This window comes from Meriones unguiculatus, chromosome 2 (genome assembly GCF_030254825.1).
Source record: "Meriones unguiculatus strain TT.TT164.6M chromosome 2, Bangor_MerUng_6.1, whole genome shotgun sequence".
In the NCBI taxonomy this organism is placed as follows: Eukaryota; Metazoa; Chordata; class Mammalia; order Rodentia; family Muridae; genus Meriones; species Meriones unguiculatus.
The window spans coordinates 162,654,527-162,671,500 of record NC_083350.1 but is presented as its reverse complement, the minus strand read 5'-3'; the positions used below and the strand labels follow the sequence as shown (position 1 = coordinate 162,671,500).

The window sequence follows — 16,974 nt, the reverse complement described above, 5'->3', positions numbered from 1 at the left end:
CTTCTAATCCTTCTCAAACAGTACCACTTCCTAGTGTCTAAGCATTGAAACATATGTGCCTATTGGGATTATTGTTATTCAAACTACTACATGTAGTATTATTTAATATTTTTAATTTTAAGATTCTATATGTATATTAAATTTTAAATATTCATTTGTCTTTGACGAGGACAGTATTACATGAATGTGCACATTATATTTTAGTAATTCAAAACTGTGATTCCTCAACCCCTGGCAACAGAGAAGAAGCATGGCCATCTGAAATTAGGCCACTAATCCAGTTATGTCGCAATTAAGTTTTTGGTTTAGAAAACTCATTCAGTTATTTTTAACAGGAATTAGAAAAATGATTTTAGAGGTTAAATAATATTTGTGTTGGCTTTCTTGTCGGCATCTGATGAAGCTGCTCAAATCATCTGTGTAAAGCAAAGAGTAAAAATACATCAATAAACATGATTGCATTATAATAATATTTTACTCATTAAAATAGATGACAGACAGATGTGGCCCATGGGTGGTAGATTGCCAGCCTCCATTATTGGGGAGGGTTTTGTTTTGTTTTTTTCTGTAGGAAAAGGTTTCATATGACACTCTTTGAAGAAAGGTCAACCAAAAAAAAAAAAAAAAAAACATTAGTATTCAGATTACTATAGATTCATTCCTATAAGGAAAGATTTATTTTTAATATTAGAAAACTGTAGAAGAATTTTTGTCTGTTTCAGCCCTGCATTTTGCAACATGCCCACCTTGTATTTGTCATTGCTTTAATACATTTTTTTATCTAACAAAGAAAAGATGTTGCAAGTTCTTGCTCAGAACATATTCTGATATTTCTAATTCAGTACCCTGTCTGTGTATAAAACTTATATAGTGACTTAGAAATGTCTTATGTTTACACATTCATCTGTGGTACTTTCAGTAGTGGTTGTGATGGGTGAAAATACTACAGTAGCTGTGTAAAAGCTGTCATAGTAATAGTAGTTTTGATGCTGAATATTGTCATCTGCCAAGTCCTTAAGCCTAAAGAGTGTTCACAAGTTCTCATCTGATGTTGCTTAACATTGGAAAGTTAACCTATACAAAGGAACCTTAATTTTGCAGTTACCCATGTGTGTAGAGACAAGTCAGGAAGTAATGTTTTGCTGTATTTCATCATTGTTTCCAATTACGTAATAAAACCAGTTACTTAATAACACTAATTTTTTACATTCCTTGAACCATTTGTACAGAAATTTTGTTGCTGTTATTACTGTCTTTCTCGGCGTGTACATGACACCTCAGTGTTCTCTTTTCTTACTGCCTAGGTTACTTATGAAGCACACAAAGAATATCTGGCCAAAATGTATGAGGAGTATCAGCGACAGGAGGAGGAGAACATTAAGAAGGGGAAGAAGGGAAATGTGAGCACCATCTCTGGTCTTTCATCACAGACGACAGGAGCAAAAGGAGGAATGGAGATCCGGGAAATAGAAGACCTTTCCCAAAGCCAGAGTCCAGAGAGTGAGACAGACTACCCAGTGAGCACAGACACACGAGACTTGCTCATGTCAACCAAAGTATCGGATGATATTCTCGGAAGTTCAGACAGACCTGGCAGTGGCGTGCATGTAGAAGTACATGATCTTCTAGTTGATATAAAAGCAGAGAAAGTGGAAGCAACGGAAGTAAAGCTTGATGACATGGATTTATCACCAGAGACCTTGGTGGGTGGAGAGAATGGTGCCCTCGTGGAGGTGGAGTCCTTGTTGGATAATGTGTACAGTGCTGCTGTTGAGAAACTCCAGAATAATGTGCATGGAAGTGTGGGTATCATTAAAAAAAATGAAGAGAAGGACAATGGCCCATTGATCACACTAGCAGATGAAAAGGAGGAGCTTCCAAACAGTAGCACATCCTTCCTCTTTGATAAAATGCCCAAACAGGAAGAGAAACTACTTCCGGAACTTTCTAGCAATCACATCATCCCAAATATTCAAGACGCCCAAGTACATCTTGGTGTCAGTGATGATCTTGGACTGCTTGCTCACATGACTGCGAGTGTAGACTTAACTTGCACATCAAGTATAATGGAAGAGAAAGACTTCAGAATTCATACGACTTCAGATGGAGTGAGCAGTGTCTCTGAAAGAGAGTTAGCATCATCAACTAAGGGGCTAGACTATGCTGAAGTGACTGCTACGACCTTGGAAACAGAGTCTTCCAATAGCAAGATTGTCCCAAATATTGATGCAGGAAGTATAATTTCAGACACTGAGCGATCTGATGATGGCAAAGAATCAGGAAAGGAAATCCGAAAAATCCAGACCACTGCTACAACACAAGTAAGCCGTCCCGTGGGAATTCTAAAAATAAACAAACAGAAACGTCAGGTCGGCACTGAGCTCTTAGCTGCAAAGTGGTTTCATAGAATGCTACTACACTTAAATTTGTGTAATGCATAACTTAGAGAACAGAGCGCTCTGAATTATATCCCCAATACTGCCACATTGCTCTAATTTTGCTCAACCTCTGGCCTAAGATCCTCTGTCATACAAGACATTGTAGTGCATTAAAATACGACCGTTAAGGTCTCTGTCCATGCTTACAGCTTATGAGTGCTACATTTACACCTTTGTACTTGAGATCTTCATTCTAACCCTGTGATCCAGGCCAGCCTCGTTCTGGGGATTATAGAAGAAAGGACTTGGAGCCACCTTGAACAGATGGATGAGCGATAGGGAAAGGGACTGTTATCTCTCAAATGCCTACCATGCTCCAGGCACTGTAATAGATTTTTCAGATTCCAGCCCCACTACACCCTGTGAGATAGGTAATATAGATGAGAAAATTGGAATTATCACCAATGAGAGTTTTCTTTACAAACACAGGGATAGAATTTGTTATTTTTATTTTTTTAAGGAAGCTGCTTGGGCCTGGTGGTTAGCAAATGTTAGTGCTGTGGTTTGGGCCAGTCTGCAGTAAGACTGAAAGCACTATGTCTTTTGAGACAAATTTGAGTTAAGACTATGTAATTTTTGGACTGAACTGATATTTTATGGTTAAGTTAATGAGATTATGACACTTAAGTATTTGAGTTTTGCTAACCCTATGGACTTTCTCCTTGCCTTTTCATCTCACTGAAGGTAAGTTTATGTTTCCATGCCTCCTATATTGGGAAGAGTAAGCCATGTGGTTCTGTTGTCTTTGTACTTCAGTAAGAATACTGACGATGCATTCTATGTGTGGGAAAGGTGTGTTTATTTTTGTTTGTTAACTGCCAATTTCCATTTTGATGGCAGTTATACTTCAGTGATAACTGGCAGGGAAAGGGAATATTGAATAAGGTACAGATTTCAAGCAAAGGAAAACATCATCACTTACTGGGCACAGTAATCACTAGGCTTGCCTGTTTTTCATTGAGAATGCACAGGTATTTTTCTGCCTTCCTTCCTAACATCATACAGTGTGTTTTTATTGAAGTATTGTGAGTGAAATGCACGTTGAAGTTAATTTCTCACCATGTGTTCTTAGTTCTAATTAATTGATGATGTGTATCCATTGTCCCCACTGCATGTGTGCTTTCTTGCATGAAAGGCTTTTTTTTTTTTTTTTTTAACCAGCATGAAGATGCTGTGACTAGGAAAAGAAAATCTGGTTTTTAGTAAGAACTTTAGTGTTGTCTTTTGATGACCTTGCCTAGATTCTGCTGTATAAAAACGGAAGTCCCACTAGCAGACTTTAGATGAGACAGGTTTCTGTCCAGGTTTTGAAGGGCCCTCACCGACTAATGTCACATGTAAAGCTCCTACTCACTCGATCATTCACACTGGGTTTTGATTCTCACACTTCTTGTGTGCTCCACAAAAGTTTCCCTTCTCTTTGTTTAGGCTGTTCAGGGCCGGTCTCTTACCCAACAAGATCGAGATCTCAGAGTTGATTTAGGATTTCGAGGAATGCCAATGACTGAGGAACAGCGGCGCCAGTTCAGCCCTGGTCCCCGGACTACCATGTTCCGGATTCCTGAGTTTAAGTGGTCTCCAATGCACCAGCGCCTTCTCACTGACCTGCTGTTTGCGTTAGAGACAGATGTGCATGTGTGGAGAAGGTACAGTTGTTTCTTTTCTGCATTTTGATGCCCTTCAGTTAAGAAAATGAATATTTTTTTTTAAATTTTTTATACGTGTGTGTCTTTTGCTTTGAATGTATGTCTGGCCTGGCCTGGTACCTATAAGGTCAGAGGTGGGTGTTGGATCTCCTAAAGCTGGAGTTACAAATGGTTATGAGTCAGTGTGTGGGTGTTGGGAGTTAAACCCAGGTCCTTTGAAAGAACAAAAAGTGTTCTTTATCACTAAGCCAACTCTCTAGCCTGAGAAAATGAGTGTTTTTATTTACTGTATCAACTAAATAAATGATTTATTTCATCAAGTAAAATATACAAATTAAATTTGTCTAAAAAATCAAATATTTAAGATTTTGATAGAAAAATATTTATATAGAGCATACTTTTTATGATGTCCAGAGCACAAAAAAATCTCTATCAATGTAAACCATTTAGCTTAACAGAGTTAAAAGAGAGAGGGAGAGAGTTAAAGCAGAATTTTAAACTGTGGAATTGCTTTTTCTACATACAAAAAAGAAAGATCAGTTTTGGTTTATACTTCTGTAATTGCATCTTTTCTTGTTAAACTGAATACTATGAGCTATTGTTTAGTAACAATATGATAACATTTATTACCAAAAAAAGTTAAAGTAGCCTATAACATGTATGTCACTAGAACCTATGTGTATAAGCAGTTATTGGATTTTGGTTTAAATCTATCTGAATTAAGTGGTTGCTTTTTTTACTCTTCAATACAGTTTTCTACTAGCAGATTCACAACACATTTCTAAATCAGGAGATGTGTCAAAGTGTGTACACATGTTCAGAGTGTGTAAATGTTGGAAGGTGATGGCTGGAAGCAACAAAATACCTTATCTTCAGGGATTTAATCCGCTCTGTCACATCCTCAGTCTGAGGCTGACTTCTCTACTTCTCCTTGTTCTCCTTTAGGATTAAAGGTGGCCACTTGTAGTTGTCTGTTGAAAGGCACACTCCTGCCTTTCTCCCTCCACCCCTCACTCTTTTTCTTCTCCCTGCTCTATTTCTTCTTTTCTCCTTCTTTTGATTGAAGTCCCTTAAGAAACTTCTCCCATGTGGTCTATGAGGTTGTACATACATTTGTAAAACACCCTTCAAAAAGAAATGGGTTTCTAATGACTAGGCTATGTAGACCAGTGCTGATTAAGAACCCAGTAACTAATCAGTTCATGTCAGAGGCAGTCCCTGTTCCTATTACTAGGGAACCCACTTGGACACTGAACTGCCTATGGGCTGCATATGTGCAGGGGTTCTAGGTTATCTCCATGCATGGTATTTGGTTGGAGCATGAGTCTCAGGAAAGACCCCTGTGCTCAGTTTTTTGGTTCTGTTGCTCTCCTGTAGAGCTCCTGTCCTCTCCAGATCTTACTATTTCCCACTTCTTACATAAGATTCCATGCACTCTGCCCAACAATTGGCCATAAGTCTCAGCATCTGCTTTGATAGTCTGCAGGGCAGAGCCTTTCGGAGGCCCTCTGTGGGAGCAGCCTTACCAGGCCACAGAGAAAGACAATGCAGCCACTCATGATGAGATCTGATAAATCTGATAGGATCAGAAGGAAGGAGAGGAAGACCTCCCCTATCAGTGGACTCGGGGAGGGGCATGCGTGGAGAAGGGGGAGGGAGGGCAGGTTTGGGGGGGGATGAAGGAGGGGTTTATGGGGGGATACAAAGTGAATAAAGTATAATTAATAAAAAATTAAAAAAAAAGAACCCAGTAACTGGTGAGGCCAACTAGTGCATGGAACAAAACCTGCAATGTTCTTTTTGGAAGATGACATGGCTGCTGGGCAAGCTGTCAGTGTGTCTGCCAAGGGAGTTTTCATGTTGGATTTGCTTAGTCTGTAAGCTGGGCATAAACTCATTGCTAATGTTGCATGCTGTGAACCAGGAGATGACTAAGGAAAATAAATAGCTCGAAAGGCATGACTGCTGATGTGAATGTCCATGTGAGGGTGAAAAAGATGATTTGCGTAATTTTTCTTCCAACAACAAACTGCCTATCAATGCTCCTGAGGGTTTCCAAACATAAGTGTAAAATTTTAAAAAATGAGGATACAGGAGAGTAATCACAAAAGTATTTTGTTGGCACCTTCATTGCATATTTTATATGGAGAGTTCTGCTGCTGACCTAGAGTCTTCCTTTTCACTAGCAATAATTCTTAAACATCTGCCAGTTCCCTTCAGTGATACTTCACATCATGTATTTCCCCCTTGTGGTAAAGAGTGTGCTCAGAACCACATGTGAAACTTCTCTCCACAGGCTGCAGCCAAGCTAGTTTAGTTAAATTCACAGAGCCACTCAGGTGTCTTAGAAATGTGAAATGGAAGATTATTATCTTGGACTACCTGTGTGGGGAGTTCTAGGTCAGCCATGGAGTAGTGATGTTTCTTCTTCTAAAAACCAAGAAAGAACAACAATATTGTATTTGTTTAATATACATGGGGGCACACACACACAATTCTTGCAGAAATAATTATATTTTGATAAAATGTCTGAATTTTGAGTTGGTTTTGTTCTGATAACTGTCTTTTAAATTTGTCTAGCACTTCTATATTTTGTTAATAGTTTTCACTTTAAAATTTTTATTTTGGATAAAGTATCTAAACCTCTTGCAGTTACACAAAGGAAATAATCATGTTTTTTCTGTTTCAGCCATTCTACAAAGTCTGTAATGGATTTTGTCAACAGCAATGAAAACATTATTTTTGTACATAACACAATTCACCTCATTTCCCAGATGGTAGACAACATTATCATTGCCTGTGGAGGAATTTTACCTTTGCTCTCTGCAGCAACTTCGCCAACTGTAAGTTCTTTACCTCCACCTAGTGGTTATATTTTGTAATGACATAAACTGAAATTTCAGTCATTTCAGATACAGGAAACAGACAGATTTTTTAAGTTTCTCCTACAGGTACTTTGACGCCATTTATTAGATTTATATTCTAGTTTCTTCTTTCTATTTGCCATTATTTGTATCTTCCTGTGTATATTTATTATAGTATTATTAGGATTTTGGGTGAACTCTGGAAAAATTATAACTATAATTTTTTTACTTTTTATATGCTGTATATATTTTTAAATCTCACATAGCAGTAAGCTGTTAAAATCCATTTGTAACATAGTCTGAACCTATTAACCAATATGCCATAAAAATAAATATTTTTCTTTCTCTATAAAACATTGAAAAACACTAATATTATTAGTTTGGAAGGCATTTAATATTGATCTTGGATGTCCTTTAAAAATGCAACAGACCAGTGTCAAGTTGTATGTAATTTGTATCTTACAAGTATCTTTAGTTCAGGGATGGGGTGTTTGTAGTTGACTAGCAGTATTCCTCTCTAGCATTTGTGGATCTTGAAGTTGACTCCCCAGAGGCACAAATTTTTTAAATAAAATATTTTAACCTATGTAAAAATGACTCCATTTAGGTGTTATTTGATTAGATGGGAAAGAATAGAGAAGTCCCACTTGCCGTTGAACCTATCTTGCTACTTTTTGTAAGAAATTTGTTTGTAAGCCCTGGAACATACCTTTGTGTTTTATTAACACATCTATTACTGTGGCAGTGCTTCCTAATTGGTTCCACACTTTATCACGTCAGTAACATGATTTTTTCTACGTGGTTCTTGTTCTTACTCCATCCATTGGAACAGCATTGACGTTTCAAATGTTAGCTGCAACAGGCCTTCACTCCTACACTTCCCGCAGGTGCACCTACCTGTGCTCCTGATGAATTCATCCAGCAAGTACAGGGAGAAAGGCTTGTCTGGGAACAGTGCAAAGGACAGCATTGGGTCTAGTGGAACTGCTTAGTAACCAAACCAAGGACGTAGCCTGGGCATAACAACTCAAGGACTTGCTGATATGTGGAGAAGGCTGGTCCCTAGCATTTATCTGTAACTATTTCTTTCCTGTCTCAACTTGCCTTTAGTGATACATACTAAATTCTGGTAAAGGGCATACTTAGATTCAGACAGGGAGGCTGCCATTTTTTCCATACACCAAAGACTAAATTCAATACTTTTTATGTAGTATCATACACATTTTCATTTGTTGTTAGGAAATTTTAAGAGACTATTTATTTTAACATAAATATTGAATTTTTTTATAATTTTGTTCAGAACAAAAATAATCACTCTGCAAAGTAGCTTAGTGATAAGTTATTAAAATTTACAGAGGTTTGAAATATCCACATTACTAAATGTCTTTCAAAATTTAGTGTCAAGTATTTCTATTAATAAAATAGTAAGTGCAGTAATCCATAAATCCATATACCTTAACATTCAATGTAGCTTCTTTATAAATTAATTAATACACAGTGAAAATACAGGCGTTTTAAAGTTTGACTACCAAGAACATTTGCATATCCAGTTTTGACCACTATAGTTTGGGATTTTAAATTGCCCATTATTTAGATTGTTCTTAGAGTTGGAAGTTTCAAGATTTTTTTGTTCCTGTATTTGTAAATTTGTCTGTTAACTAACTGTACCTCTACTTTACTACGCAACACACTTAATTTTTATTTATTATTTTTGCTACAGTTTCTTTAAAAAAGAAACATCAAGATTTGTTCGCATGCCTTATATATAATGGGGAAATGCAAAGTTATTAAGTATTGTTTAGTGTTACTGGATTGTTTCTGTGTTCTTGCTGAAGTTTCAGTGTAGTGGAAAAAAGGAGGGAGGAGCCTGAATATAGAATAAAACTTGCACTGAAAATATGAGCCTTTCAAGTATACAGGTATACAAGCTTACAAGTATAAGATCTCAAGAATTACGGAACAGGTGAGAGGGAGGAGACAGGAGGGAAGCTCTGGTTTACTAAAAGGCTATTCTATAAGAACATCAGAGCATCAGCTGCAGATGAATGAAGCACAGACACTCGCCACTGCTCAGGACGCTTGAGTGTTTTAGGATTTCAATGATGCATGGGGGTTTTTTGTTTTTGTTTTTGTTTCAGATTTTCAGAAGTCTTTGAAGCTTTCTTTTTTGTTTCATTTTTTTTTTAAATACCTTGTGGTAGTGTTGAGCTTGACAGTAGTAGCTGGCAAACTTTTCTGTGTGGAGGTAGATAGCAAATACTGTAGGTCTCACAGATATCTGCTGTTTGTCTCAGCCTCTCAACCGTACTCTTGGGAGAATGGGAGTGAACTGGGCTTATCATAAGAGCTGTATGATATGAGGTGCTGACATTATATAAGAAGAACATGAGGATGTGCATTAAAGCATTATTATAGAACAGTCAAAAGTTAGGTAAATCCATTTCTTTTTATGAAGTAATAACTTGAAATTGACTCATTCACTATTAAATATAACAATTTTACCAAATACAGTTATCTCTTAGAAGATACCTTTTTTTTTTTGTAGTCCCTAATTTAAAAATAACAACCTAAAGCTTAATCCAGAAGTAAAGTAAACCTTTGTCATTCCTCAAGGTAAATGCTGCACTCTGTTGATTGGCTGCTATTCAAGCAGACTTGTTTCCCAGTGAGATTCAGATATGACCTTCTGTGGAGTTTGAATTAAATGGAAATGGGGTGAACCTCAGTTTGAAATCAACCTGTGTTTCAGCCTGGGCTGTATCATTTGCTGAGCATGGTCTCAACCTTGCTTCATTGACCAAAGGGTCCCACAGAAAGTATATGAAAAGTCACATTTGGTAATAGATGTATAGATGTATCATGTACTAGGTGAGGAAGCCTCTCAGAGTTTTCTTTCTTAAATTCCTTTTTGTAACTCCCTTCTTTACATATTTGTCTGTCATCTCAGTTTATTTTAAAAGCCTTTTGTTTATAGAACATTTATAGGATGTTGGAGATAATTTAGTTATTATAGATAATAGATTTTGCTAGCAAGATAGTCGAATAATATTTTTGTTTGCTATTTCTAGAGAACTGGCCATTTGAAATGGTCTGTTTCCTTCCTGAAGCCGTAATGAACACAGGAGTCTGTGTGTAATAGGAATTACATTTTTAAATTGCTCTTAGAGTGTAATTGTCTTGGAAGAAAGTTTTGAACTCTTTACCTTAATCTTTAAGGAAATGGCTTAATAGAGACTTTCAGAAAACTAGAGATGTACATTGTATATATTATAGTAAGCAATCTAAAAAAAGCAGTGTTATTGTGATTTTGGCTAACTGTACTATTTAAAACTGTATGTTATAGTAAATAAATATATAATATAGTGAATAAGTAACAAAATTGTTTTAAAGAAAACTAAATCAATAGTTTTAACTTTTATATTGAGGATAAAATTGAAGCACTTGGCCCAGCGTGATGGTGCACGTCTTCAGTTCCAGCACTGGGGAAGTAAAACTCATTAGAGGTGTTTTTTAGTCTTTTTTTTTTTTGTGTGTGTGTGAGTTTGAGGATACCCTAATCTACATAGTCAGTTCCAGATCCCCAGGGCTGCATGGTGATACTCTATCAATTTGGATCACCACTATGCAGTTTAATCAGTGTGTGCTTTGTGAAAGAGGTATTATTTTGTTGAGCTTTTCAGTTACATTTTGTAGGACTAGTCAGTTGAATTATTTATTTATTTCCAACCACATAGTTCAGGTTAATTATGATTGAAGATGTAGAATTGGAGGGAAACGTTGAAAAAAAGCTAAGAACATGTGAAAAATATATTCTTTTATGTTTTTTGTTTTTGTTTTTGTTTTTGTTTTTTGTGGTCACTCAAGATTTTAACTTGATTTTTTTGGTCAACCATCCAGAGCAGTGTCAACTGTGCTTTGATTTTCTCTGTACCAGGAAAATAATAGAAACTGGCATTTCTGGTTTTTCAAATAATTGCATCATCATAAAGAAGGGAACCAACTTTTTCTTTTGTTTGAAGCATGAGGAGGGTCTTAATTGTAGTCATTATTAACAGGATGTAGGGTTAGAAAATATGAGACTTTTGGTTTTGATGTTGCTTATCTCGTAACAATGATCTTATTGATAGTCTCACGATTCTTTTATATATCTTCCCAGTGACTGACCATACCATGAAAATAGTACATTTTCAAATTTATACTCACATTTATTTGTTATAAAATCTCAGGGAATTGGAATTTTGTAATTATTGTGAAAATATCTATAATATTTTTAGAATATGGACAAGATTCATAACAAACTTAGATAGAATGCAGAGTTACCTAAGCTCATATTATAGGTCTTGCCTGGTCATATCAGTGAGTTATTTTCTGACACAGAATGTGAGTTTTAAGTTGTGATGACATAAATGTTTTATTTTTGTATAGGAAAGGTTCTGAATACTTGAGGAAACAAACTATAACTTCTTCATAGAAAAGTCTAGGTATAAGTTGGTGTAAGTAATAATTGGTTCCCCGAGTCACTTCTGCTCAAGTCAGTGCTGAGTTAGGTGTAAACAGGGCATTCTGTATTCCCTCTCTACAGTGTCTCATTAGCCATCCGTGAGAAGACGCTTGTTTTATAACATAAAGTTTGTGTTCTTTCGCCTGTGTTTGCTATACTTACATGTGTATATTTGGGGACAGTTATTCAAACAAATTTAAATAAATTTAAATTTTAAGTGTTTCATATTTAATCTTAATCATAATCATGTACTTTATAAAATGAATATCTATTCTGAGAATTTTGTTTTTAATAAAATAACCAAATATAATTTTAAAATATTATTTTGTGTTTCAATTTTACATGTATTTTCATTTAATTTTAATAATTTTCTTTTTCTTGTACTTTTTTGGTCTGTTGTCTGTTTTGTCTAATGCATGTCCAGGGTTCTAAGGTTAGTATTACTTTTGCAGTAATTTTTAGGTTTTTATTTTAAAATTTTATTTTTACTTAGACAACTTTTTACTTGGTTCTATTTTGAGTTTTCATATCATCTTTTAATCAGGCATATCTTTGTGTATTTTAAAAATTCATTAAGAGGATTATTTTCCCAGTATGTTGGTGAGTTTTTTATTCACAACAATAAGTGTCATAACACAATGAAAACAATTTTAATAAATCCTATGTGCAATCAGATTTGAATTCCAATTAAAGCAATTGGATGAGATGTATATGAAGGTTTGGTGAGAATTATATAAATAAAGTTAGCTTTATCATAGGAAGCTTATATAACATCATGTTTGTAAATTAATAGAACGGAATAAGAGTTGTTTTGTAGATTTTTGTTCATGTTAATAATACCTTTTGCTTTTAATTTTGATATTTTAGTAGAATAATTCTGAACTTAATATTAATTTCTAATTCACTATTTTAAAATTAGAGCATATGTCACTGGTTGAATTTGCAGATTCCAACTGCAAACTAAAGCAATAAATATTATAGTAAGGTACAGCTCTCTTAATTTTAACAATTTGAAATGATGAAGAATTTAAGAACATGTCTACAGATAAATTCTAATTTATTGGCTAAATTCTAATTTATTGAAAAGTTGTTAAAAGAGTTTGACTCTTTTAAGCAATGGCCAGTGTTTCATCTTTGAACAATTGAAAATAGACTTGCAATGAATTTTTTTCTTATAACTGTTCAGCTGTGGTGACAGCTGTTTAAAACTGATGCTGTGTCAGGAACAAAACAAATGTGCAAGCAGCTTGTATTTCCGAGGACAGTGTGAAAGTCAGTAGGGTCAGGAATTGTTTCCATGTGCTTGACTCTACCATTTGGCTAAAGGTAAGAATAATCAATATAGATAGTGTGCCCATTTTCAGAAACTTCGAATAGAATTTTTATTTGCACAGCATCTCTTATCTTTGCTCTTTCTAGCAATAGGAAAAACAATTCTAGTTATAAAATAAAATCATTATAGTGTTAGTATAGCATGAAAAAAATACCGCCGTTGCTTGTAACTTACGGAGTTATACATTCTAACTAAAAGAATACATTTTAATATTTCTCTGAAAACAGGAAATGACATTTTATCACAGAGAATATTTTAATGAAAGTCTATCTCTCAGCTTAACAGTGCCATTTCCTCTGCCTCCTCCAGCTAGGGAGTCATAGCCTACCAGTTAAGTATCTAAAGAAGTAACCCTTCTGTCATTTTGACATCAGATTTTATGAAACTATAATATTTCAGTTTGTTATTCTAAAATAGATAAGTCATTAGTGTGTATTGACAATCATCTCTTTTTCTAGCAAGAAAAATTGCTGGGGTTCATTTTCATTTTTATTAGGTCTGTAAGAAAGAAAAACACATTTTGTAAATGGAAATGAAAATTTTAGAAGAGAAAGGCTAATTTTATACCTCTTTTATACTGAAACTAGAATAAGAAGTTATATGTGGTTGTCTCTAAGTATCTTGGTGAAATTACGTGAAATTTATTCAACTGATACAGTATTTTAAACTAATACTAGGTTTTAAATGGACATTTTATTTAAGAATAGTGGTTAGGGATAAAAAATTAGTCTTGTGAGAAGTAGTATCTTGATTTTTTTTTAAGTTTTTACTTAAGCTTTCTAAATATCTACTGTCCTGTAAGATATGTTATGTACCAAATTCCCCAATTTTAAATAAGATTAACTTTCCTTTTTTAAAGACGGAATTGGAAAACATTGAAGTGACACAGGGCATGTCAGCAGAGACAGCAGTGACGTTTCTCAGCCGACTCATGGCTATGGTTGATGTCCTTGTGTTTGCCAGCTCGCTAAACTTTAGTGAGATTGAAGCTGAAAAAAATATGTCTTCTGGAGGGCTAATGAGACAGTGCCTAAGGCTAGGTAAGTATGCTAAGGCAACGGGGCACACTGTATAATTAAAATTATTTGTGCATCTCTGAGGTACAGAAAGCATTGATTCAGATTGGTGATTCTGCAGCTTAGTAAATGTATTGTAATCCCCAGGATTACTCAGTTTTAAAAACTTGTATCATGATATTGGAGATTGCACAGAATCATTATTTATTGCTTCAAATACAGTCAAATATTTAGAATTATTTAAAAATCAATAAGGCTTGTAGTTATCATTGAAATGATTTTAACGCAGATCCCTTTGTTAACCTTGTTTGTATCTTTGGCAGTCAAACAATTAAGGATTTTTGTATACACTGAGCCCTTACCTAGAAGAGGCCTGACTCTAATGACTAAAGCAAGGCGAGGAGGAAGTGAGAGAAATGGTGGCTCAAAATCTGATTACAAGCTAGTAACAGGAGTGTAGGCTCCCTGCTGGAAAAGTAGCTACTATAACACTTAGGAGGATGGAGCCTGAAATGGGAAGGTGTGCTTTGTAGGAACACCAAGATAGGTGAAGCAAGAGCAGAGCCTTATTACTAAAGATTTTAAAGGCTGATATGAATGTGTCTGTATGTATAACTGTATATATGTATGTATAACTGTATATATATGCATAACGTATGTGTGTATGTATGTTTGTATATATGTATGATTAAGCCAGCCAGTGCATGTGTGTGTGGAAGTCAGAAGATGATTTCCAGTATCCTTTGTCATTCTCCATTGAATCTGGAGCTGTCCTCTCATATTCTAAGTATGAGGACCATGTGTAGCTTTTTAGGTGGGTGCAGATTTGATCTTAGGGCCCCGTGCCTGTACAGCAAATGCTCTCACCCACTGAACTGTCTTCTCCCATAGGCATTTTAAGTTGCTAAACTTTTTATTGATGCAGAATATTTGGTTTTTTTTAATTCTTTATTAATTACACTTTATTCACTTTGTATCCCCCTGTGGTTCCCTCCCTCATCCCATCCCAATCCCTCCCTTCCTCTACCCTCTGCATGCATGCCCCTCCCCAAGTCCATTGGTAGGGGAGGACTTCTTTTCCTTCCTTCTGATCCTAGTCAATTAAGTCTCATCAGGAGTGGCTGCATTGTCTTCTTCTGTGGCCTGGTAATGCTGCTTCCCCCTTAGGGGGAGGTAATTAAAGAGCAGGCCAATCAGTTCATGTCAGAGACAGTCCCTGTTCCTATTACAATGGAACCCTCTTGGATACTGAACTGCCATGGGCTGCATCTGTACAGGGGTCTTAGGTTATTTCCATGCATAGTCCTTGGTTGGAATAGCAGTTTCAGGAAAGACCCCTGTGCTCAGATTTTTTGGTTCTGTTGCTCTCCTTGTGGAGTTCCTGTCCTCTCCAGATCTTACTGTTTCCCACTTCTTTCCTAAGATTCCCTGCACTCTGCCCAAAGGTTGCCCATAAGTCTCAGCATCTACATTGATAGTCTGCAGGGCAGAGCCTTTCAGAGGTCCTCTGTGTCAGGCTCCTGACTTATTCCCTTTTTTCTCCTTCTGATGTCCATCCTCTTTGCCTTTCTGGATAGGAATTGAGCATTTTAGCAAGAGTCCTCCCTCTTGATTAGTTTCTTCAGGTGTACAGATTTTAGTAGGTTTATCCTATATTATATGTCTATATGAGTGAGTATATACCGTGTGCATCTTTCTGCTCCTGGGATAGCTCACTCAGATCCCACTGATGGAGGATTATAGAATTAGGAAGACTTATTTTGGGAGTCTGAGGCCCTGGTGATCTGTTTCGTCTGACTGGGAATACATGACTATTTTATTTAGTATATATTCTATATGTATTGTACTTTCATTGTTGTATCTCATAATTTAATATTTATCTAATTAATTGTAAAAATAATAATTGATGGCAGAAAAGGAAACATACAGAAAAAGAAATAAATTTAAAACATTTTCTTATCCCAGGCCACAGAGGAAGATGATGCAGCCAGCCTTGATGAGACCTGATAGGCTAGGGTCAGATAGAAGGGGAGGAGGTCCTCCCCTATCAGTGGACTGGGGAGGGGCATAGGAGAAGAGGGAGGTGGGTTGGAACTGGGAGGAGATGAGGGGGTTGGCTATAGCCAGGATACAAGGTGAATAAATTGTAATAAATAAATAAATATTAAAAAGGTGAAAACATGTTCTTACATAGCCATGTCAACAATCTATTTTAATATCTTTCTGATGTTTTAGTTTGTTGTGTAGCTGTGAGAAACTGTTTAGAATGTCGACAGAGACAGAGAGACAGGGGAAACAAATCTTCCCATGGAAGCAGTAAACCTCAGGAAGCTCCACAAAGTGCGAGTGCCACAGCAGCATCCAAGGTAATCAGCCATTTCTCTGGTAATATGCAGTCCTTTTTCATTGTGAGTACAATGCAGCATGGTATATAAAGTGACACAGGCTTGAGGCTCTGGTGCTGGCCTCTTTGCTTCTTAGCAATATATGCAAGGTTAGCTAACCTCTCAAGATTTTCACCTGTACATTAATGAAGAAGATACTAGTAATTCCTTCCAGTCGGTTTTAGAGAGAATTACATTGGCACATAGGATTGGAGAGTTCTGGTATTTCTGCTTTAAACAGTTAAATTTATCTTCAGAGGTCAGCCTGTGAGCAAAACTTATTTTTAAATGGATGAAAGACTAGTTTGGGTGAAAGACTAGTTATTTGCTGCCCATCAAATTAATGATTGGTATATAATAGTTTGGAATATGCTGGCAATTTTCTTTACAAATGAGCTCTCTTCCCGTGTTTAACTGACGCCTTATATTACACGCAGCTTCATGACTTTGAAGATTTGTGTGAATGCTGTGGCTTGTGTGTATACATTTTCTTGATTGTGACGTTTCATGCATGCAGTAGACCTCATTTAGCTCATCTAAAGATTTTGACTTCTTAAACTTTTGTATATTTTCCCTATCTTGGAGTACATTTTCTTATATTTTACCTGTCTTAAATGTATTCATGTAGGTCATCTGAGATGCTGCTTTCCTAGGGCAAAGATTTTTTGATACCTTTGCTATGTCCTAGTCTAGGGACAGCTCCTCTGATGGTTTCAGTAAAGGCAGCATGTCGCTTTATCACTCCCTGCACTTGTAATTAAATGTTCAGCATTCACACAGTCATTTTTTACT

At 36.0% G+C, this 16,974-nt stretch overlaps 1 protein-coding gene across 2 annotated transcripts in view; it reads left to right on the top strand.

Moving 5' to 3' along the window:
• The window catches only part of Nbea (neurobeachin), a 525,499-nt gene that overhangs the window by 152,755 nt on the left and 355,770 nt on the right, over positions 1-16,974 (top strand). For both annotated transcript variants that reach the window (XM_060378339.1, XM_060378338.1), the window contains exons 22-26: positions 1,305-2,321; positions 3,867-4,084; positions 6,774-6,927; positions 13,642-13,822; positions 16,034-16,164. In XM_060378339.1, coding sequence (XP_060234322.1) covers positions 1,305-2,321; positions 3,867-4,084; positions 6,774-6,927; positions 13,642-13,822; positions 16,034-16,164 — 1,701 coding nt within the window. The remainder of the gene's footprint in view (positions 1-1,304; positions 2,322-3,866; positions 4,085-6,773; positions 6,928-13,641; positions 13,823-16,033; positions 16,165-16,974) is intronic.